General features: G+C 43.6%; 1 protein-coding gene across 4 annotated transcripts in view; it reads left to right on the top strand.

Moving 5' to 3' along the window:
- Positions 1 to 25,359, top strand: part of PTPRE (protein tyrosine phosphatase receptor type E) — a 2,259,327-nt gene that overhangs the window by 1,541,325 nt on the left and 692,643 nt on the right. For all 4 annotated transcript variants that reach the window (XM_069611476.1, XM_069611477.1, XM_069611479.1 and 1 more), the window contains 2 exons: positions 17,162 to 17,198; positions 22,019 to 22,116. In XM_069611476.1, the coding sequence (XP_069467577.1) occupies positions 17,162 to 17,198; positions 22,019 to 22,116 (135 nt within the window). The remainder of the gene's footprint in view (positions 1 to 17,161; positions 17,199 to 22,018; positions 22,117 to 25,359) is intronic.

The raw sequence follows: 25,359 nt of genomic DNA, 5'->3' as shown, positions 1-25,359 counted from the left end.
AATTGGAGTTGCACAGCAGTGAGGATTGCTTGATGTACCGCCATCAACTCTACCACCTGGCTACTTCGCTGACCTATTTTGTACCCAGCAGAGGGCTCTGGGGCATCATTCACCAAGGTATTCCCAATGCCAGCCAACAGTTCTTTTTCCCTGTGATTATCAACATGGTAGGAGCACCCATTCACATAAACTGTGGGTATCCCCTGGCACGTGTCTTCCTCATAGACTTTGTGGGGGGAAGCAAGGAACGCCTCCATGTGGTCTTTAGTCTTTTGACTTTCGTCCTCAAGACAGTTTTCTTGAGAACAGTCATGCAAGTCAGTCAAACCTTGCTCTAGGGGACTCTTCTTGCTTTGGCCATATCTGACCTCCACAGGAAAGCCTTGCATGGACAGAATCCAGGAAGTAATTCTGCAATTACTCACGTTCCCTGTTTGGATTCTGTCACTTTGGAGATATTGCAAGGGCTGGTGAGGAGACTCGACAATGATGTGCTCCCCCTGGATGAACGAGCGGTAATTCTTCAACGCCCACACCATTGCCAGGAGTGCCTTTTCACAATCGTTGCATTTTTTCTCCACAGAGGACAAAGTTTGGCTCACGTACGAGATTATTTTGTTGACCTTGTTGTGCTTTTTGGTATAACACTGCTGTTAAGCAAGTATTTGAGAACCCAGTCTCCAACAAGAATTCCTTGTTCTTTATGGGGTAAGCCAAACAAGGCGCTTGTGAACGGCTTCTTTTGAGTTGCTTTACTGCCTCAGATTGTTCTGGACCCCACTCCCACTTGACCCCGGCCTTTAATAAATGGACCAAGGGTTGCATGAGCTCTGTGTAGTCCTGTATGAACTTTCTACTATAATTAGTGAGTCTAAGAAGTCTTCTTAGTTCCTGCAGACTATTAGGGTCTTTCAGTTTCAATAATGCTTCTACCTTTCTTCGCCTGGGGATGAGACCCTCGGGTGGTTTCATGCCCTAAGTGGTTCACGCGGTCTTACACCACTGTGCTTTCTGAAAGGACAGTTTTGCTCTGGCTTTCTGCAACTGGGTCAGAACATAGCGTATTTCAGCAATGTGTTCCACCACAGTTGAGCTCTTGATTAAGACATCATCAAAATAGGCTAGGTTTCCCCTCTCGCCCCAGTCGGGCATGGCCTTATGGAGGAAGATATTAAATTTGTTGCTAGAGTTTATGTATCCAAAGGGGGTTCATGTCCACGTGTATTGCTGCCCCCTGAAGGTAAAGGCAAGCTTGTACTGGTCTTCTTTACTCACGGGTACGTTCCAGAAACCGTTGGTCAGGTCAATGGCGGTTTACACCTTTGAGCCTTGGATCTGGGCCAGTCCCGAATCGATGTAGTGAAGGGGACATCTTGACAAATGGACCTTTTAATTTAACTCCCTAAGGTCTATGCAAAGTTTCCATTGGCAATTGGGTTTGAGTATCCCCAGTACAGGGTTGTTAAAGGTACTGTGGACTGGACGAATTATCCCACGGGATTCTAAGTTTTTAATAATCTCTATGATTGACTCCATAGACGCGAGAGACAACCAGTATTGCTTCTCAAATACGGGAGCCATCTCAGGGTCCGTAGGTATGGAGGTTGACTGTATCTCTGTGCATCCACAGTCATACGAATCCATGGCAAAAATATCCTGAAAAATCCCAAAACACCTGTTTCAGCTTCTACTTTTTCTCCTCTGTCTCACAGGTATCAGTGAGATTGATTAATTAATAATAATAATAATAATAATAATAATAATAATAAATAATTGTTTGACCATCTGCTTAAAGTCTTGAAAGACTTCGGGTTTGGCAATTTCAGTGGTATCCTCGAGTTGGGTGGAGAGATCTCTTGTTATGGTGTTGGCCTGGATATGAGGTTTCCAGGATTGGAGGTAGTCACTGTTGACTTGAAATACGACCTCATCCTTCCTGATGTCACAGATCACCTCTTCCCCACCATAAGGGCAGGAGGAGTATCCCAAGAAATTCCCCCATTGCCGGGTGAAAATCTTTTCCGGAGGGATATCGCTGTCAACATTTTAACAGTCATTTGGAATTGGTCCAATGTCTCATTACCTAAGTCAATAGAATAATGTCGGGCCTCAACAGCCATTCCAATAAAGGTGTCTGCGCCCAAAGTGATACTTCTAGGGTCGCTGTTATCCACCAATATCCAAATGGTGTCATGTTCTAGGTCAACTGGCGTCGGATGTAAATACAAACCTTGCTGTTGGAGGTGATCATTCAAAGTTATATAAGCATCCTTGTTTTTGAGGCTCTTTCATCGCTTAATTTTTTGGAGAATTGTAAATTGTCATACCTGTCCTGGTATGGTGACCTCTTCTCCGACTTGAACTTCAAATGCATACAGCAGCAATTGAGCTGACTGAAACACTTTCGCAGTGTTGTCAAAGCCCATGGGGTTACCCCCCGATCGTACCAGGCTTTTGTGATTAATTAGGTCCAAATTAATTGCGAATCGATTGAGAATGTCACTAAAAGGTGATGGGGACATCTCACACAACCCAACAATTATGCCAACAATTATGTTCTATGCTTTTGTCACCAATGGACATTTCTAGCATGCACCTGCTAGGCAGAAAATGTTTTGAATTTAAAGTTTCCTGTCCCATTTCCCATTTAGCAATCAACTTAAACCAGGGAATGGTCTGATCTTTTAGGAGTTTCCTGAATAATGCTTTGCTGATGAAGCTTCTTCCGTTCTTCAGGCATACTCTGGCGAGAAGAGGATCCCCCCTCATTTACCTAAATGGGGAGAACAGCTGTTCACCCTTTATCTGGATGTCAGTCACACTTTGAGCTGGTTTTTCATCATCTTTTATCATGGGATTTGGGTTTTCTTCAGATTGTGGATTGGTATAACATTTTAGAGTATTTCCTTCCAGTGTGGAATGCAACATAAAACTGGGAGGGGTTTACATTACAAAAATGGAGAAGGGTGCCCATCACCAGTTTACTCTCCTACAGAGATGACAGTGATGTCTAGGACTTGATTGTTCCTGGACTTGATTGTTCCTAAAGTGGATTCTATTTGGTCGGACCGTTGTTCAATCATGTGGCATGTGCCATTTAAATTCGCATAATTTGTACTTTGTTTTATTTTGATTGGCTGGTTAGTCTGAGTCCAGAGGACCTTGTTCATGTAGTCAATCAGGGTTGATAACCTCTGAAGAAGGTCATTCCCCAGTAGACAAGATGTGCCCTCTGGAGTGATGACTATAACCAGGTGTTTCACCCTTTGTCGCCCAATTTCGAACTCCAGATCTCAGTCCCTTCGATGGAAAGTTTTGGAGTTGTCCAGAAAGAGGTGTGAGGGGAATTTGGTGACTCTCCCCCCTTCCTGGATTTGTTTGGTCAAAGGTCTTTTTGGAAAGGAGGGTGGGTTGGGATCCAGTATCCACCACCGCTGATAATGCCCATTGACCCTGTACCTTGATGGAGGCATACAATCTTCCTTCTCTGTCTTCAAGGGGACAAAGAAAATTTGCATTTTGTGCCAGCTTGGCAGTAAAAAAAAATATTTTGAACTCCGACACTGTGTGATCTTGGACAGTTTTCTGTGTCAGAGTGCGGGAATCTGTAAAGAAGATTTTGCACCCAGCAACAAAGGGGATCGGGAAGTCACCTTTCTCCCCTGATTCTTTGCTGTCCCCCTTTTCCTCGAGACAGTTACCCAAACCTGTGGCTCTAACCGTCTCCATACTTACCCAGTCTAAGTTAGGGTCTTTTGAGACCCATTTTTCCTTCCTTGGGAGGGATCCCTCCATCCCTGAAAGAGAATATTTTCTTCCCTGAATCCTCCAGGGATTCTTCCCCTTCGAAAGGGATGATGCAGACTTCCTCCACAAAGTGGGTTCTCTTTTGCTCTTGATTTCTCCTACTTACCCTCTGTTCCCTAGGTTCCAGCTTTTCTGGGGCAGAAGATTTGTGTTCAGATTTAGAGGTTTCCAGGGGTTTTGTTCTAGTGAGAAAGGAAGCTTCCTCTAGGGCTTTGCATCTCTCTTCCCCCGGGCCCCCTCCTCTGGAACCTGTTGGTTGTCAGAAATTTCTTCACGTCATTGCTCTGGGGCCCTAGACATGGTTGTCGAGCTGTTCTGGGCCGCAATTTCCATTTGAGGGCTCTGCTGAACCCTCAACATGCAACCCAGGTCTTGTGTTAAATGTTCGACCTGACGCTCAAGTTGAGACATCCTTTCTGGTGGGTAGGGGGTCTGGATTCATACCTTTGCTGCTCCCAGAAAGGGTAGCTGTCCTTTCTCCCAGAGTAACTTGGGTATTGAGAGTTTCCCTGATAACCCTCCATCCTTGGTCTTCCTTCTCCCTGATTTGGGAATCGATTGTCCTGAAAGCCGGGAGCGAGAGGAGGATTGTTCTGGAAGTTGGAGTTTGAAGGATATCTGGGAAAGAAATTTATTTTGAGGGGTGGTGGTGTTGCTTCCCTCCTGAGGGAAGTGCTCAGGGCAGTTTGGGTGAGTTTTCCTGGGGCAGTACTTTCCTGATTGGGTCTGTTACCCTTGTATCTAAGGCTGATATAGGTGGCAGGGTCAGATGGAGCGTTGGTTGGATACCCTGCCTGGCTACCACCCAATTGGGTTGGATCAGAGGGTCTCCTCTGCCTCTCATTCTGCTTCTTAGTGTTGGTGGGAGGAGTATTTTTAGGCCCCACCATTTTCAAGTCCAATATGGGGGTATTTTTCACCTCTGCCACTTTGCAGCAGCGGGTGTGGTTGATGGCTTGGAGTTTCCAGGATTATTTTTGTTTTCAGAGGGCTTTTGTACTTCGTGAATCCGGGTGGCCTGTTCTATCACCCAATCCAGGGTCCTACGCTCATGGAAGTCCCTTACCAGTTAGGTCATAATGTATTTCGGGAGCGCATGGAAGTAAGTGTTAATTAACTCCCGGCTATTTGTGTTCACCCGCTAGAGGTTTCAGCAAATGCCTGCTTCATCTCTTGCACAAACTCTCTAGGTGCTTGGTCTTCCCCACACTGCAGTTTGTAGGCCGCCTTGCGGGCCTCCTGAGGGTTCCTGTGAATGGAGAAATGCTTTAACATAGCCGTCATATAGGTGGACCATCTTTGGTGATCTTGATCCTCCAGGATCCTCCCTGCAAAGGAGCTGGAGTATTCCGAAGAGAATGTCCATTTGACAAACTCCATGGAATTGTGATAATTATTGATGCCAAATGAAGTCATAATTTGGTCATACAATTCTAGATGCTCCCATACTGAGTATTTGGCATTCTTGTGGTATGGAGTCATAAAGCTCTTTATGGCCTTTATCTGCCTAATTGGGTGTTTCACAAGACCCCTTTGCTGTTTGGCAGACTTTCTTTTCTGCTGCACCTGAGTCCACTTGCCCTCCAATACAGAGCTGCTACTATTGTTAGTCCACTCTCTGTCCTCTAGGTGCTCCCTACCTCCACAAGACTGGGAATCCCTCAGAGAATGACGGGGTCTGTCTGTGTGGAAAGCTCCAGAAATGGGGACCTTGGAGCGAACCCCAGTATCCAAAGCCACAGATGAATTGGGCTGAAGCTTAGCACCTGACAGGTGAACCTCGGAACGTGGTCCGGTCTTGATGGGTCCTTCTTGGGAACACTCGGAGAAAACTCTGGTACGCCTATTAGGCCTGCGAGGCACCTCCGGGGAACCCCTGGTAGCAGTGTTGCTCAAACCCCTCCCGGACATAGAAGACCCCAGGAAGGAGTCCACCGGCCTGCGAGGCGCAATGGCGCTTTGCTATGCAAATGCCTATATGTAATATTTGGAGTACAAACATGTTTTATCTTCACCTTTCCATCTACGTTAGGTATATTGACGATATTTTGGGAATTTGGACAGGCCCATCGAAGGAACTTCAGGACTTCTATACAATAATGTATGGGATGGATCTTCGAAATCAAGTTCACCCCTGAAACAAGTAACACAACCATTCACTTTCTGGATGTGGAGATCTATGCAAGAGAACACTCATTGGAGACAAGAATTTACTCTAAGCAGACAGATCGTAATAGTCTTTTGCTGGCAACAAGTTTTCACCCGCAAAGAACTATCGACAGCGTACCCCTTAGTTAGTTCTTACGTTACAGAAGAAATATCTGATGATTCCGAATATGAGCATCAGTCTTCCTTGTTACAGACCAAGTTCACGTCAAGAGGCTATAATCCCACCCTTATTTCAGAGGTGGTTGAGAAAGTGAAACGTATCGATCGAGAGACATTGCTTGTGCCGAAACCGACCAAGCCCAGCGAGTTCCCAGTTTATGTTACTACCCACTCAATGCAGAGAATGAGGATCAAGAGGGTGATAGAAAAGAACTGGCCAATGCTGAGAATGGATCCACAATTGCAACAATTATTCCAAAAACCCCTGACTTTTGCGTACAGGAATAGTAGATCACTGGGCAAGAGTCTGGTGAAAGCTGAAGTCGTAGCAAAAACAAAGAGGGGATGGTTGGAAGGTTTATAATGAATCTTAACCACTGGCATTGCTCTGGGCAACCCTCCAGACCATCGTTCTTTGCCTGCCAAGCCATTACAGAAGGGGAAAGACCATATGGAAATCAGGCTTGGTCCCACCCGAAAAGGGGTAGTCCAGCTCGAACTGCTAGGTCACATCCCTTCTGCACGAGGCCAAAAGCATCCCCAAACATGTTTCAGCCTTGTTGGGCCTCATCAGTGAGGATTAGCTTGGGTCTCTAGGCCCAGCAGGCACGGGACACAAGCAGGCACGGGACCCACGTCTGGGTATACCCGTCCCACTCGGGGTGACAAAGCAAAAACAAAGAGGTGATGGCTGGAAGGTTTAGAATGAATCTTAACCACTGGCATTGCTCTGGGCAACCCTCCAGACCATCGTTCTTCGCCTGCCAAACCATTACAGAAGAGGAAAGACCATATACAAATCAGGCTTGGTCCCACCCGAAAAGGGGCAGTCCAGCCTGAACTGCTAGGTCACATACTTCTGCACAAGACCAAAAGCATCCCCAAACATGTTTCAGCCTTGTTGGGCCTCATCAGTGAGGAGTAGCTTGGGTCTCCAGGCCCAGCAGGCACGGGACCCACGTCTGGGCATACCCGTCCCACTCGGGGTGACAAAGCAAAAAAAAAGAGGTGATGGTGATGGCTGGAAGGTTTAGAATGGATCTTAACCACTGGCATTGCCTGGGCAACCCTCCAGACCATCGTTCTTCGCCTGCCAAAAGCTGAAGTCGTGCCACCCCCAAATTTGACTCAATTTAAAGGTGCAGTGCCATGTTACAATTGTCAACATTGCGGGAATGTCATCTTGGGGAATAGTATTACTCATCCCCATTTAGGAAACCTATTCAGTTCAAACACTCCTGCACGTGTGATGCACAGAATGTAATCTACACTTTGAAGTGCCCCTGTGGGCTCTACTATGTAGGCATGACCATGAGGAAGGCGAAGATAAAATGGACAGAGCATAAGTCTAACATACACACCAAAAATCAGAAATCTTCTGTAGCTATGCTCTTTGCAGAAGCACGATATACCATTGCACAACTGAAATGTGTTATCCTTGAACAAGTATCAGTGGGTAGCAGGGGTGCTGATATACAACGCAAATTACTCCAAGGTGAAATTCTATGGGTGGATCTTTTGGACTCAGTGAGTCCCAGGGGCATGAACACTGATTTTGATCTGATGTGTTTTGTGTAACTATTTGTACTGTGGTACACTCTATGTTTCAACTAATCATTAAATGAACTGATGGTACCTGTGATTGTTAACCAATTGGGATGGTCGACCCGAACTCTCAGTGTATGTAGTGTTCTGTGAATTCTATTTTTGATGACTGGACATGTCCCCTTCTGATAGGGTGCCCTGCAGGGTGAGGAGGAATGAACTATTGGGACTTGGGACTTGGTGTTATGTCCCCGTATATATCGCCCCTGGATGGCAAAGGGCCCCTTGAACCGAAGAGAAGCTGACCTATAGACAAGAAGTGAACATGAGGGTTACTTTGAGGAGGAGAGTTAGACATGGGGGAACACTGCGGTGCTCTGTATACCGCGGTTGTGCGTCCATGCCTGCTCCTCTGTCCTCCCGATGTTTACCGATTGTGCTTGTGCAGCCGATTGTGTTGCTCAGAGTGGCCTCGATCGAGGTGTGGACCTGCCGGCTGTTGCCTTGGGAGCGACGCCTGGCTAGGGCCCACACCAAGATGGAGGTACGTCGCCATGGTGCCGTGCGCATGCTAACTATGGCGACGTTACTTACGGAGTCTCAGTGGATCCGTGCGCCTTGGTGCGGTCGGATCGTCTGGATACTCTGAACATCAGGTATGTCAGGCACGCTATTACTGGCACTTGTTAATTCGTACTGACTCAGGTTTTAGTCACACACCCACATTGGCAGGGGACTACTCAGTTCCTGTATGTACACAGGACCCGTGGTCTTCCTGCACACGAGTGATTAGTGTAGACGCACTTGACAGTGATACCTTGTCTTTAGTGAACATTACACATTACTGCACACTTGTTGGTGATACGTTGGCCACTGCATACTGGGCGGCAAGACCTATGCTCTCATTATGAGACACTTTGCATACACTCTCGAATTCTGTTTTAAACGACTATATAGTCCTTTCTGAGGTATTATCACAATTATAGTTATTATAGAGACATATGCCCTTAGGTTCTGTCTCGGTACGAGACCTGCAATCTGCCTACACACGAGTGCTTACTCCTGACGCACCTTGTACTGTTTTCCTGATTCTTTTGATTGCGCATTATGCTACATTCTTGGGTGATACGTTGTGCCGCCTGAGGTAGGGCGGCAAGGCTTAGTACTTGGCGTTCTGTCCCCTCTTAATGTCGAACCGCTCGGGTGAGCTGGACGTAAGAGCATGATGCACACCACTAGTTTCAGTATAGACAACGAGTTGGACTTAATACAGTCTCCCGCTCTTACCAGCCTCTATTTTCACCATAGAGTACCACTGGACCGCATTACCTTGTTGCCCAGCCTTCGAGGACCTTTAATTGAAGACTGAGTGAGTCTGCCTCTGTCCCTAGCATTTACTAGATGCCAGTATGTAATTTAGTACTTTCATCTCCTTACGACATTTATTAATAATTACAGGTTTGAATTTGGCCTCTGCTACAGATACACACAGTTATTACTACTTGAGAATATATAGAATATTGTTACAAGGGCCCAGTCTGTCCCCTGATTTAATGTTCATTCCCATTAATCTGTAGGTCCTCTTCAAAGAAGCTCTATCGACTAGGAACATATAGCTCAGACCCTGAAGATGGATCTCCGATCCAAAACGTGTTAGTTATAGGAACATCATAAATGAGCTATGAAGATTATATGATGAAATGTGGGAGACCCATGTGTGAACTTTTGTAAACACTGGAATCTATGTACACATTGAAGCAATCAGTTAATTTGAGTTTTGTTGAAACCTAACTAAGTCAGTTGGGATACTACTTCTATGTTTGATGATATGAAGGACGTCTGTCCATGATATGTATGATTACTGCGAAGGGCTTGGACTTTAGCTGTATATAACATATGAGGGATATTGACGTGAGGATTTTGTGTGAATAAACACTATTGTGATTACCTTTTTATGAAATGTCAATAGAAATTTTCATTGAAATATGACCCTGATTGAATTTGGGAATATGAAAACCGTGTTAAAATTGAAGCACATAATTACCTTCACTGTTGATTATGAAACTACATTCTGAGATTGAGGGAATTACATTGGGACGTTTTGTCCCCTTAGTAGTGCATTTGGGCCTACTGTGTAGCGATACATGATTCTGTTTTTGTCTGGTACCGTGGGCTCTCAGGGTCACCTCCCTTGTACTCCCCTTTTCACACATGGGAGTACTCGTCTTCCTCATCCCTTCTTCCAGTTATGGTGAAGAATTCCCCCATCTCCCTGAATGTGTGAAAGTTTTTAAAACACTCTTTTGAGGCCTGGCCGGGTTTTCTTCTGTCTGCAAAGCGCACCAAGCGGTCCTTTTGTAACTTTAGTTTCTGCCAGTCTAACACCCTGATCTTTGCATCATAGGAACCCTCCTGGTCAGAAGTACATGCTAGGGTATTTTTAAATCTGGGTAGAGATGAATACCCTTCAATATCTGATAAGGACTGGCCTTCCAGCTCAGTTGGACTAGGCCTGGTTGAGTCCAGCTGCCTCATGTTTCCCTGTTCTTGCAAACTGGCAGTCATGAAGTTATCAGCACCCTGTGCATATAATGTGGTGAATTGGCTTGAGGTCCCTGGTAAGGAGGTCATCACTCCATGATCGGAGGGTACCTTTCCATACTCTAGCTGGTTGGGGTGCCTCAAAGCCTGTTTTCATTTGGCTATTTCCTTTTCCAATCTCTCAGATTTGTTTTTCTCAGCCCCTATCTCTTGGTGATATATAGAGGCCTGAGCTTTCAACACTGATACCATGGCGTGAGTAGCTTCTAGCATTTTATTTTGTGCCAATACTTGGTCACTGAGTCCCTTGTTCTCCTCACAAAGGGACTCATTTTCCTTCTGTGAAGCTTATATTGTCTGGGCATATGCAGACCTCTTCTTTTGCAGGAGACTAATCTCCTCCCTTTGGGCACTTTTGTCCTGCATTGCTTATTCTATGCCAAATTCTGCTTGCCTCACATGTTGCATACATTTTTCATTTTCTATCCTCATGTCAGTCAATTCCTGAGAACATAACTCACTTTTCTCCATGTCTGTCCTTAACTGACACACTTCCTGACACAGGGCACTTGTCTCCTGGCACAATTTGCTATTCTCTTCCCTGAGCTGCTCTCTCTGTTGTTTCAGAGTGTTCAGATTTTGGCACATATGATAGAATTCCACCTGGGAATTGACATCCCTAATGATCAACTGGCTATTTTTTTCTTTCAGTTTAATATGTGTTTTCAATGCAAAAAGGTCCTCTAGGCAGGCTCTCTTGTGAGCAACCTGCTTGTTTCATTTGTGTTGACTCGCTCTCAGGTTTTCAACACCTTCTTGATAATACTAAAATTGAGCCTCTCGCTCTAAATTTGCTCTGTTTGTGGCCCTAACTCATCTTTTAGCTGCTGAATAATGGCTTCTAATTCCAACTCAGAATTTTGGCTCTGTTGCGCTTATTCCTCTAATTGTTTCAACTCTCTGTGAATCCAAGATCCAAAAGCGCAGACTGGTTTTGCACAGACGCTAGACTATCCTGGTATCTTTCTTCCATGATTATCATATGGAGGTACATATATGCTGTGAGCTGAGCCATTTTAATTTCCTCATCCTTGCTGGTCTGTGTCATATAAAAGTCAATCAGGGCTTGATGTATCAGCCCATTATCCTGTCACATATCAACATTTGCAGAAGTAACCTCCTGCATCATTCTAGCTTGCCACATTTCATGCTCCTGTTCTACCCATTCACTGTTAATAAACAATTTGGATAGAAGGTGCTTCTTGGCTATATTGATTTCTACAGTGCTCATTCTGAAATGTGTTCTGCACCTAATATGCAAGGGCAAAATCTCATCTCTGTTCCTACTTAGTTTGTACTGACAATGACCAATCAAATCAACACTGTTTTATCTACACACCACCCTGAAACCCACGGTACAGGTCTGAATGGTGCCTTCACAATGCAACACAACTTTCCATCCACTGAAATGCAATTTCACCTAAATGAATAGTCTGCTGCTACTGCACTGTCACGAGTGGAAACTCTCTATCAATCCCAGAGGAGCCCCCAGTTTTATCACGGTTTATTACGCGGTCACACTCAACTCGGGGAGTTCCTTTCCCCCCAATGAATGTGGCGCACAATACCGCACTATTAGTTTGTTGAGGTTCACTTTGGTAAGGCCTCCAACCCATCTCGCACACAACCCCAACAATTAGCTCATGCCACAATGGACTAGGAACCAGGCGGGTGTATAGTAAGAATATAGATCACCCCACAAGAGGTATATGCGCTTCAATAAAGGATACCGTCTCAGTCAGAACCGTGAAGAAGAACGTCTTATTGTTATGTGGAAACTTCAGATGCGCTGGAATCGGCATGGCATCGGAGATATTTCTTTCTCGCAAACGTTTCTTCACGGGAGTGAATGTGCTTTGTTCATGCTGAACAGCTACTGTAAAGTCCAGGTATATGTTTATAAAGTTGGATTCATAGCGGATGTCTCCTATTTCTCTGGCTCAAAGCAAAATATGGACTCTGTCTCTGTAATTCATGCCGCGGGCGATGATACGTCGGGGGTAATCCCCAGGTTTAGATTTCACCGCATTGCCCGTGGGCTTGCTCGATGGTGAAATGAGGGGATAGACAAGTGTCACCCAGTAGTGCTGTGAGTAGCTCCTCCAACGATATTTCCATATTGCCCTGAAGAGCCTCTTCCGGCATCCCTACAATGCGTAGATTATTCCTGCGAGATCTTGATTCCAAGTCATCGCACTTGGGCTTTACCATGTTCATGTCTTTGATATGGTCGCCACTTTGGACTGTAGGGTTGTGATATCGTCTTTTGCTGTGCTGATTCTTTTCTCAGCCTCCATAATTCTCTGTGTAATCTCCTACTCCTCAAGTTGGGTACTTATGGAGGTGAGTTCCGTGGTGATATCGTCAAGCTTGTCATTGACAACGCTGAACCCTTTTGTCATAGTGTCAAGTATTTACTGCATACTTGGATGTTCAGGCACTGCTTGGGTGTCAGTGGAGAGTCAATCGCGATGATGCATCTGGTATTGCGCAGCTTACTTGTAGCCCTCAGCAAGTGCCCCGGGTGACCAGATTCAGTGTGCGCACTAATGATCCTTCCTGGGCCTACCACTCAATGTGGACAATAAAGTTCTTAGTACCTCCAATTACACCCAGGGGGGTCGGCGCATGTGGGCAAAATCGTCCACACCAAATCCCCGGAGCCTTCAAGCAGTTATTCCAAGCACAACAGTAGGGCCCCCCTGCAGTAACTTCACGTGTTGTGGTATTCTCTGTGTAGGATTGACATTTGTTTGGGGCATAGGGAAGTCACCATCATCACCGTATTCATGTTGTTGCTTAGTGCCATGAAAGTGTCTCTCTCGCACCACAGCGAGCTCAGCCTCACTGCACCAGCACAATGGCCGAATGTACAATGGGGAAAGCTCTAAGCGAACGCAGGCCAGCCGTATTGTACAGTGCCCCCACGGTCTCTTCCCTCTCACTGTGTTGGTTCTCCAAAGGCCGCAGTATCACTAAAATGGCGCTACAGTGCAGGTGCACACAGCAGCGCCGAGTTATCCCTGCCAAGATTGATGTTTCTGCGAGCCGGGCCCCAATCTGGGAACCCCACAGGGCGGGGCGGGCAGCCTTGCCTCCTGCAGCCTGCGGAAGGGGCCAGCTGTTGATATTCGCAGCCGCGGGCCGGGCGCCTGACTTTTCACTGTCCGCCTGGCTGGGCAGATCGCAGCTGCACCAGTGTTGAAGAAGGCAGATCTATGGTACCAGCCGCCTCGGCAGCGGGGTTACCTCCTCCTCTTCCACCGCCCGGCAAGCCCCACAATATGGCTGCCAGACGGTGCACATATAATGGTAAGGGAGGATGCTGCTGTAAGATTCCTGTTTTGCCGCCCGCTCCGCACGGAACGTAAAGACGAGCCGCCATCTTAATGGCTCCTCCACAGCATCCTCAACTGTTTGACTAATAAGAGCCTTGTCTTGATTCCTTGAGAAAATCTTTGGGATGCTTGAGGAAGCACCATAATTGCTAGATACTACTGCTTATTGTTTACAATTCGTATACACATGTAATTAGACAGGAAAGACAGGTCTTAAAGGAGAGATATATGATTTTTACACCCTTTTTTCTGCTTTTTGCTTTCTCTTCTTTTTGTGGCTAACGAGCAATGAGAATGCATCTACTTCTGCTTCAATATTACTTTTAGGAAACATTTTTGTAATTATATCAATAAGTATTTTAGATATGAATTTTATATTTTTTTCATGTGACTGTTTTATATTGTTTCATTATATTTGTGAAAGGTTTAACTTTAATAAAACCAAAGCACAATAAAAAAAATAAAAACTCTTGGCCCGTCCCTTTTTGAATCTCCATTTACAGGGTAGCAGCCAAGTGCTCAGGCTACTTGTTCTCCTTGTGGTTTTCTTCATGGTGAGTTTTGCTTCCACTTTGGGCTGGAAGGATTTCTATGTTTCTCACTCTGTTCTTTTCCTGTTACTGCACTTTTCACCTAGGGTCTGTTTGGGCTTGGTAAATCAGGTGCTGGGTGTTTCATCTCTGGCAAGAAAAATCCCAGTCCATTTAATGTGTGTTCTCAATTTCATTCCCCTGGTTCCAGTCCAGCTAATTTCAGTTGCATCCATGGCATTGTGGGAGTTGATGTCCGGAAAAAAGACAAAAGATAACTGTGGCCAGAACAAGTACTGGAAAGCATCATGTGACAGCGGGTGATACCCACATTAACATTTAAGACAAGTGAGGGGGTGTCATGGACGGGGGTCTCCCAACTCTCCTTACCTGCCTCTGGGACAGGGCTGACTCTGGCTTTCCCCCAGGTAGGCCTCCTGTCCCGGGTCTGGAAGGGTCCTCGTTCTCCCCTGACAGGGTCCAGTTCTGGATACTGTCATAGAACGCAATCATGTTGGTTGTGCCCATAATGCAGATTTACTGTTGGAAAACATTTCCATGCAGGCTTTGCCAATACATGGCAGTATTTTGGCTTTGCCCAAAATGCACTAATATGCAACGTAAGAAAACATGTCCAAACTGACTGCACCAATATATGCCATGAGTAGCGCACCAGCATAACTGGCGGCTAAGCTACTCATATTTGGTGGCACACGATCTTTGCGCAGCAAATCAAACAACGGGCTTGATTCACAACTCGTGCGCAAAGATAGGACCCACAAACAATCTTTCTCTTGTCATGCATCCACCCTCTGGTCGATCCCGTTATCGGTTTGGAATGCACCCACAATTCTTCCATTTTGCAAATCTCTCAAAACATGGCTCTTTCAACAACACCGTACCGAGGACTAATTCAAGTGGACTGACATACTGACACACAGACCTCACAATACTGCACTACTGTTAAAAGATGACAGCCCAAATGCCGCTGTAGGAAAATCATGTCCATGGTGCCTGTGCCAATATATGCTAGTACTTGCCACAAGATAGCAAACTCATGTTGACTTTTTCCATAATGCATCAATGCCACTATGGGAAGACATCCATGTCCACTGTGGTTCCAAAAGTTCAAGTTCCTTCTGACATTGGTATTTCATTTCCCCTACATGCTGCCCCTTACTTGCCACCCCTACTTTACCGACCTGCACATACATAACACATTCATACTTCATTCACACACACTACCTATCACCCTAAGCACATGCCCACAGAACTCAATCATATGTGCACACTCATACGCAAAACTCCTTGCATACATGCGCAAACACATACATTCATAGATACATATATGAATGCTTTTTTCCTAAAGTTACCCATTGTCATCACATCAGCTTTTCCTCAGCTTCACATTCTTGCCATTGCACATGTTTATCCATATAGCCTGCCTGCATGCACTCTGAAGTCAGGAACAGGGAAGCAAGGTGAGGTGTCAATCAAACCCTCTCCCTGGGACCTGGTTTGTGCCGCGCAGTGAGGCACCAACACTTCACCATCCCAGTCAGACCTGGAGGGTAGAAATGCACATTAGTGACCCCTATACTAGTTTTGGCCTACAGTATCCCAGCCTGCTTGCCCAGTGGCTATAAAATGCTGGGAAGCAAAATGTCCTGAATGTTACATGGCCCACTGGGCTTGTGCAACTAGTCCAAGCCCGAGGGAAACAAGGTTTCCCACGCAACAAGACAGGCCCAGGAGTATTGACTAAGATGCTCACTGCAGCTAAGATATCATTTAAGTTTTCATTGCTTTGACACCTCCATATTAGGTACCAAATCGGTGTCCTGTCGCCCATTATGGAAGGTCTACCAATGTATGTCTGTCAACGGCACTGGGTGCTGCTATTCTCAGGCATTATACAAAGTTGTGCATTCACTCATAGAAACATGTTATGACCGTTCAAAAATACTCTAATTGAAATAGATCTCCCCCCCAAATCCCCAAATGGAAAAGTGCCCATATTTGATGTTTTATGTCTAGGGATCCTCCTATCAACAGACCACATCAAATGTTTGACTACTCCCCCATTAAGTCACTATACCATGAGGTTTACGCACTGCTACCTAGGGGAGTTTTGAGGCTCACATATTATCAACCGCCAAGATCCTGTGAACTTCCCGATGGTCTATATTTATGATTGTAAGATTTGTTTGTGACTCACAAGCCTCAGTCTAAGTCTAGAATTTCAATTAAATGTTGCCTTACTTCAACACACTTCACAGAGCTCCCTTGGTGTTGCTCTTTTCCCAGGGTCTTTCCACTTTTTTTTATCCTTGGAAAAATTCCATACATAAGGAATGCGCCATTGCTTGATCCAAATGCAGTCTTACCTTGTCTACCAGGGTTCCACTGGGTGAGGATACAAGCTCATGATTTGTCAAATCTCTCCCTGTGTGTGAGTTTCTCTTAAATGAATACTTCAATCTGTCAATCAAAAGTAAATAGTGAGCTGCTTTGATAGAGGAAGATTCAGTACAGCAGGCATCCTACTTCACATCTGGAGGCAGTGGCCACTTTCCATAACCGCTTTCCTAGTATTTCTAATGACCAGAAAATGTGCTCACTCTACTCCAACATCAGCCTTGGTGAAATCCAATCACTCTTCCTATATGTCTAGCTCCCCGGAGCTTCCCACACTCCTACCACAAGATATCCCACCAGGTGACCCTTAGCAATACTTCCACTGTACATTTTCAGAGAGCTATGTCCATACACACAATTGCCTAAATAGTGTACACTTGGAGAACGAACTAAAGTGTATTGTACACGTAATGCTCAACAGGATAGTGACTGCCTGCGCCCACTGACACCGCAACTACCCATGTTATTTCTCTTTTGTTTCTTTAATTGAGCACAATGGACTTGCACACAAATTCTTTTGTCAAAATATATTTTTTTCTCTATTTATGAAGCCCTTGAGTCATGCCTTAATGTAACTGGTTGTCTTCTTTTCAGGGTTACAGGGAAAAGAACAAATTTATTGCAGCACAAGGTAATATATCTCTATTGTTTACAAAACATTTTCCTTTTAGCCACATATTTGAGTAAGGTTTCTGCATCCTGTTTTCATATGTTGTTTTATTCAGGCCTCAAAATGTGCACTCTCACTAGCCATTGGTGATCATTGATTCTTGGTGGATAGGAAATGGCGTGCTGTACGTATGTGGAGGAATGGAGGGTGTGTGTAACTATTTATGTCTGGATAATAGCTTGCACATTGAAATGTGCACCTGTGGTTTTATTTCAATATGGCGCCCCTAGAAGTCTAGTTGAAGGCTGTGGCATTTTCATCCACTACTACACTGATGACACACTAACTATACTGTAAAATGTGTTCTTTGGCACAGCAGACAGTGTCTGCTGGTGTCTGCGAAGAGGGATAATCCACCAACCCACCAGGGAAACATTTTGTTAAATAAAGACCTCGTAGAGGTCTTGGGGACAATAGAACTAGCACACTAAGGAGTCGGAAAGTAGTAAATAAGGGCTTCCAGGAAGACACTGTCAACCTCACTGAATCGCCTGGGAGTTTTCTATTAAAAACAGATGGCCTTCAGATGGACCTTAACAAGAAGGGGCAACAGTCCCTTATAAACATCTCACTCTTCGAGTGCCTGAAATGCAACATGAAGGGGACAGGGCTTACATGCACTTCAAAGCCGCCTTCAAGCGCTTCCCCTCTCATACCCCGTCAAGAAAAATAAGTCATTTGCCGTGGTAAGTAGAGTGACCCTGAGAGGGGGTGGGAAATTAAGATGGTGTGTGTAATTGATCTGGGTTAGTTGGACGAGGACAGGAGGCGGAGGAGGACGTCCGAGAAACCATAGGAGTAGAGTGTGAAAAGAGTGCATATGTTATTGGAGAGAAGGTTCTCTGGCGTGTTTGTGCGTGTGAGTAAGGGGTGAGTATAATAGTGATAAAGTAGGAGTAGTAATGAGGTTGTAGTTGGAAAAAGAGTTTGTGGTAGTGGGAGTAGTAGAATATGAGTGAGAATCAGAGGTGCTTGTGGTACTAAGTAGCAGAAGAAGTAGCAGCGTAGCAGCCGGGAAGAGTAAGACTGGAGCGAGAAGAGGTAGTTATGGTGTCAACAAAATGGTAGTAGCAGTAGAATGGGAGCAGCAGTAGTGAGAGGTAGTAGTAGGGAGGCAGGAGCAGCGAGTAGGGGAATAGGAGTAGTGGTAACAGCAGAGAGGTAGTAGTGGTTGCATAGAGGTAGTAGCAAGAGCAGAAAGGGGAGTTATAACAAATGAGTAGTGCGTAGTAGAGGCAGGTGGGTAGAGTAGGAGGGAGGAGAAGATACCATCAGAGGTAGCAGGCGCTTGTGGCAGTAGCGAGTGGAGGAATTAAGAAGCAGGAGTAGTAAGATCAAAGGGTGGGGGCAGGAAGGAGGAGTGTGAGGTCTGAGGGACAGTAGCGCAGTGTAGTGAAGGGTCAGGTGAGACTGTGTGTGCTTGTAGAGCGACTGGTACCGTGGGGCAGAAAGAACCATCCTTAGTATCCCTACAACACTAAGCAGGGCTAGGAGAGGGAAAGGTAGAAGACCCGTAGGGAGTTAGGTCGCCATGGACCTATGGATTCCACCAAGATAATAAGATGCAGACAAGACAGATAGGTGGCACTGATCCAAAGAGACTAAACGCCTGCTAGGGATGCCTGGGTTAGAGAGGAGGGAAGGGCGCAGAAGTCGATAGAGAGGCACACGGCCTTAGTGCCAAACTCCCCTAAGAGCCCTGTAGGCCCTAATGATCTCTATCTAAGGACTGGCAGCCACTTTGTTTGTTGCAAACATCCACAATAAACACCCTTAGACTGCCAGACAGTGTCAGAATGTGTGTTGTGGCGAGGCCCTGTCACAGAACTCTATGTAGGATAAATTGGTATTCAGTAACTTCTAACATTTAAATTAGACCCAGAGAAATCAATTGCAAATACAGTTGGACTTTGAGAAGCAAAAAGTGGAGAGGATAGAGCAACAAATAGTATTTAAGTTGTTTTTAATCACCTTAAAGTATTTGGTGTTTTCCCTTTTGAGCTTTTTATTGTATTGTATTTGTCATTCGCATAAACACAAGCATTGCAGGCGACAGTCAGCATGCCACAAAACTTTCCATATTTCAAAATCCAGTGTTAGTACACCTGACAATCGCCCACTTTTATCTACCTTATTAATCTCATATATGCAGAAAAAATACTTGCAGCAAAATAAAAGAATAAATATGCCTCGCTAAACAATCAGAAAATCATTACCACACTAATGGATTAACACAACTCTTGTCCCAGGCATACCACGGAAGCCACTTTGTTGGCAATCCTACAGCAGGCATTCAAAACACACATTTAAAAGTGAACTTGTAAATCTAACATGAAGATGAATACATTTGGTGCACTGCAAATATGTTTCAACATCTAGAAGAAATGTGTGTTCGACTACTCATCCCAAAATCCTCCTTGACCACTATTCCCCATCCTTCATTCAGCACAGAAATATTATCAACGAACACACTTTTCTTCCTCCTATAGTCAAGATTAAAATCTGCGTATCACATCTTCCATACGGCTGAACACGGAACAGGGTTGGCAATACTCTTTCAAAACACTTAAGAGTACCATGGAAATTGTGCAATCGATATTCTGGGCTTACCTCACCCTTTCATGCACCTGAATACTCTTAATAGCTTCTGTGAACTATTCAATATTATGTTGATTATCTTGCTGCCTAGAAATGCCTTTTTTTTATCATATAATTCCGAATTGCCTATACTTTCATTCTGAGGACTTCTCTTGGTTGTCTACTGCTTCCCCCTTCTAACAAAGCAAGGAATTCCCAACATCCTCATTTGTGGCTCACCCTTCCTTTCTTTGCTCCTAGCCCTTCTTCCAGAACATTTCCCATCCCTCTTCCTTCCCTTACCTGCTCTGGTGGCTCCATTCGTCCTTTAATTGGCAGCCACGTTCAGCCCTCTTGCTTCCTTGGCATTCTCTCTGCCTCCAGAGTTTTGTCAGTGCACAAGGGAGTTCCTCCCAATCCCATTTGCCATTCTCCATCCTTGGCCCTTCCATCGTTCATCTCGCCTATTCCTGGTCCTACAGGGCTTGGTGAACTAACTACTAAAGTTTGTTATTTGTGACAGTGCATGCGTCAAGTTTTCGCTCACGACAATGTTTAGCTAAAAAAGCTTTGTTTGAGTTTAGTTAATGAACACTGTCAAGGTGTCTACCTGAAATAACACAGCTGTGCATAGTACTCGGATATGAGCACCTGTCTACCTGCATATTTTCTTTTTGCAAGATTATAAAATGTAATTTTATAACATGTTCTAAAATTCAGCCCGGGAGGATAGCTCAACGGCAACGTGTTCGCCTTGGAAGTAAGACGACACAAAGCAACATAGGTTCGATCCCCGGGTCTGCGCTTAGAAACCTCTGGGTATTTAAGCGTATTATAAATACGCAACTAAGACAAAAAAAACAATTATGCAACTAAAAAACAAACAATTCCTGTAACAGCACCTCGATGCCCGTGGGCTGTGTGAGCGCTTTATAAATGTGAATAAATAAATAAATATCAGACTCATTTTAAACCTAACGGAAACATATTTTTCAGTTGTATGATAACTGCAAATGAAAGAAACATGTTGTTGAAAGATACAAATGATTACATGTATTGGCCAATCAAACTAGATTTTCATCTAACTAATACTGTATTCCAGTATGTTTCTGATTCTAAAATCTCATCAGTGACAAACCCTAGAGTCACTGCCCATTGTTCATCTGATAATCCTAATGTTAATCCCTAATTTAATGGCTGTGCTTAAACAAGAAGATTTAGAGACAATTAGTCATGAACAATCGTGCAATGAAGGCCACGAAAGTCAAGAAAGGCTTCCTAAATTTTTATTACAACAAAATAAAAGTGTAGTTTGTCACTACACAGATCAAAACATTAAGTTCTCCAAGTTTGTCATGATTTATTAAAATATTGTACTCATTTTAAATGTTTCTGTCACAATCAGTCTTTGAAGTCAGAACTCTTTTATCTCCGTCTTCAGTTCTTCTCCACTTTGGTTTTAGCCCAGACAGCTCCAGTATCCACAAGACCTTTCATTTGTGGCCCAGATACCCTTTGCCAGGGTGCCCCTTAGTAGATGTTGGACAGGATTGTCAAAATGCTTGCACAACCTTGTATTCCATGAGTTAAACGAGGTTTTCTCAACCTTTCTTCCAATTTGTGAAAAAAGCTTTTTACCCGTTCATTCAAATTGTGTCCTCAGCCTTTCTTTCCATTGACTCAAAAGAATTTCTGAACAATTCTTTCATGCCTTAAAATGTGCTTTCACAGACATATAATTTTTATAAACTGCTGTTTTTGCAATAGACTTTATGTTTTGTGTGTTCAACGTATCGGTGATTGCAACCTGTTGACAGAGATTAAAGGCACTAATGCAGATTTTATTTTATTTTGTGAATGCTAGTGCTTTTAGATGACAAATGGTGTCATATGATTATTTGTAGGATAAGGCAGACATGATTGCTCAAGTTTTTGCTTTACATTTTGCCCCTATCAAAGATTAGAGAAGAGAATGTTACATTGCCTTTGGTATTTATATATTTAAGTTACACAGTGCAATTTGTAGTCTTCTCATGCCTCCCATGGTCTGCATAATAAAGTCTCTCCTGATGTTGAAATGGTGGGGAGGAGGTCGGGGTCCAGATACTCCCAGTAAGTTTGAGAGTTTTAAATGTGTATACTGTGGTGCTGTAATATGGATATATTGCTTCCTCATTTACAAAAATCTTCTGTTGTGTCTGCAGGCCCTAAACAAGAAACAGTAAATGATTTTTGGAGGATGATTTGGGAACAGAAGTCTGCCGTTGTTGTCATGTTAACAAATTTGAAAGAAAGAAAAGAGGTAAACGGGGTCATGTTATACGTTGTTTTACATAGCTCTTCAAAACTATTTCAGAACTGGAACGTTTGTGACTGATCATCTTTCTAGTTGTGGATGTGATAATAACACTTCTCTTTTCGATTTCTAGGAATTCCTTGATTGTATTAGCTGTGAATAACCATTTTGTATTTTTCCAATGATGCAGTCTTTAAATGAAACATTAGAATATTTTCTAAGGTCCTAAAAGATTTATGAATTTCTGCCACAAACATTAAAACTGTTTGCCCTGTCATGGGGAGATGTGTCTTTAAGAAGTTGGCAATTTGATGCATTCTCTGTAATTCTGTGTGCAAGTGACAGTTGTTGTAGAGGTCTAAAGAAAATGTAAACTGCCTCCATGTTCTTCCTGGTAACCCTCTCACAGATCTCAAGCATCGCCTCTCTCAACAAACACACATCAAATGCCTCCTAGATTGATAGTGGATCTGACATCAGTGGGGGTAACAGTTGTAACTGCTTTAAATCAGATTGGTACATCAAAAAACGATATATTTGCTTCTTCTTTTTAATCTAGTGCTCTATAGAAATGGTCATGTCATCAGCATTGTATCAAAAGAAGATATTCTACCATTGCCTAATCTGAAGAGATGAAAGTATATATTTTCATTACTTACAATCGGAATGCACAGAATGTGTATAATAAAACAAAACTGCCCCAGCTTCTAAAGTAATATTTATTTTACCTCCCCTACCAATCAATTATATCACGTTTAATTAGGTGCTGAGCTACAAATTGGATGTATGAGCTGGTCCACATCCACCTGCTGGCCTCTCCTCAGACTTCAATGTGCACCCTGGTGTTGGGGGAACATAGGCCTGTCTGGTCCACAGCTGTCGTGAATGGGATTCTATGAGAGTTTTCAGCATCAGCAGAATCCTCCGAGACCCAGGGCTCCAGCACCTTTATAGTTACTGCTGTCACACCTAGTATAGAAGGGAAAAGGAGAAATTGATAAAACAACAAACTCAGCCTCTTCTGGTTTGGTAGTCGGGATAAAATAAATAGGGGACATTTAGGGTTAATCTCCTTTGTCGGTTGCTTTAATATTTCGTATGTCTTTATTATTAATCAGGGCATCTCATTGTTTCATTTGTACTTTTCTCCTAACTATTTAACATATACGTTCTTTTTTGCTAATAATTAAAGTGTGGACTTTGATATAAAGATTCATTTCTTGTTATGGTGTTGTGTTTCCCCGTAGAATTCACTTCTGGGACCTAGTGCATCATTTAAAATATGGAAGTTGCTAAGGCACGGCTTCTGTGCGAGGGACTAGAGATGTCACGTTGTATGGACCACACAAACTGAGGGTGTTGAGCAGGTCACAATGGAATATTATAGCCATGTGTTAGGAGAACAATGGCGACCCTGACTGCCATTCCGGTTGGTGCCTTCCGGAAGGATCCAAGTCATCAGGTCGTCAGTAAGAACTGGACAGTGAAGGAAGCCACTTTTTAGACATTTTACAGCAGACTATTGTAATCAAGGGTCTTCTTTACGTTTCAGTTTCGATCACAAGGACATAACCTTTATAACGGTGCAGGTCTGGTGGGTGGGTCTGAATTTCTAATATCTAAAGGATTTATGCCTTGGTCAGATTTAGCTGCATCACAGCATGCACACTAGTTACTAATGATGAGATTAACAGAATAAAAGTGTTTAGAGAGATTTACAAAAAGTAACATAGTCATACACCAGGCGCAAGTAAAATGAAGTGAGTTCCAGAGGCAGAGTCCTGTCACCGAAACTCTTATGTCCCTGTAATACTTCAGTGTGGGTTTAGGTAGGGAGAGAAGCTCCTTATTTATAGATTGTAAACTGCAAGATGGCATATACTGCTGGATCTTATGTTCCTGATATTTAGGTGCCAGATTGTGTTGGCATTTGAAGAGAGGAGATAGCACCGTGAAGGGATTGACACAGGACTATAACTGAATCTAATTGAGATAGATTAAGGATGAGCCTTACTTACATGTTTGGGATCTTTTGTAGATTCTGAGACTGTAATGAATTACAAAAAACTAATTTGTAGTGTAGATGAGCACCCACCAAAATTGCATAGTAATCCTTTTCAACGAAGGGCAAGATCTTTTTCAGCAAACCTAGCTTGAAAAAAGCTAATTTAACTGTTTAGTTAATCTGGGTACTCATACTTGCATCAGTTTTCCTGAACTTTTGTTTTGTTTCAAGGACATAGATAGAGGGGAGGCTAAATAAAGCAGGAGGCTGACAGTTGGCCTTGGCTGAGGCAATTTTATGTTTTGTTCCCAGGACAATGACGTCTGTCTTGCTGGAGTATTCAAGCATCCAATGTTCAACATCATAATGGGAGCTCAACAGATTAGTAAAGTTGAAATGTGGGCAATCAATGGCGAGATACAGATGCATGGCATAATCAAAAGAGTCAAAATTCGGGCCAAACTTTGCAAATATATTGAATAGAAGCTGACTATAGAAGCTAAAAAGTAAGGGCCTTTGCACGATTGTTCTGTTAGAGTGAACATGTAGCTCTGTAGATTGCCTTGCAAGACAATGAAGCTGTTTCTGTCTTTGCTACAATCCGAATACGATTGAAGTATCTTTAAGAACTAGATCTCCCTAAACTACTGCTCCTTGAAACAGTAATTCACCTGATAACCTGCTGAGTTGCCTAGAGGTCTTCTTTTCTGGTTTTGTTTCTCAATTTCCATCTGAGAAGGGTTCTTCTGGATATTCAGGTTCCTAAATATGTAAATCTATTTTCTCTAGTCCTAACTGGTGAATGAGTACTTTGTAAACTAAACTAAACTAAACTAAACAAATCACTTGATACCAAAACCCTCTTTGCCTGTCACTCCAATCTAGCTGTTTAGGTATCCCAGTAGTATTTAATGCTACAACTTCACACATATGTACCTTGTTTTTGTGTATTCCTCCCTCTTGCAACTTAATTGTGAAATATTATTACTATCACTAATGTATGCTTCCACCTGAAAGCTCTACCAAACAAAACTTGTTATGCTACTATAAGGCATCTGATTTGCTCATGCATATATATATCATCCAAATAACTGCAAATTGTAACATTCCTCTGAAAACTTAGAACTGCAGAAGATCTTAGTTTATTTCTCCAAAATAATAGCTCCACAAAGGTTTCATATAATAGTTCAGGTGAATCCCTAATCTCTAAATGAATGTTCACTAATCAGTTCAGTCAGAGCTGT

Source organism: Ambystoma mexicanum, chromosome 8 (assembly GCF_040938575.1).
Source record: "Ambystoma mexicanum isolate Mex_15411 chromosome 8, UKY_AmexF1_1, whole genome shotgun sequence".
In the NCBI taxonomy this organism is placed as follows: Eukaryota; Metazoa; Chordata; class Amphibia; order Caudata; family Ambystomatidae; genus Ambystoma; species Ambystoma mexicanum.
The sequence above is the reverse complement of the archived record's forward strand: the minus strand, read 5'-3'. Positions and strand labels throughout refer to the sequence as shown.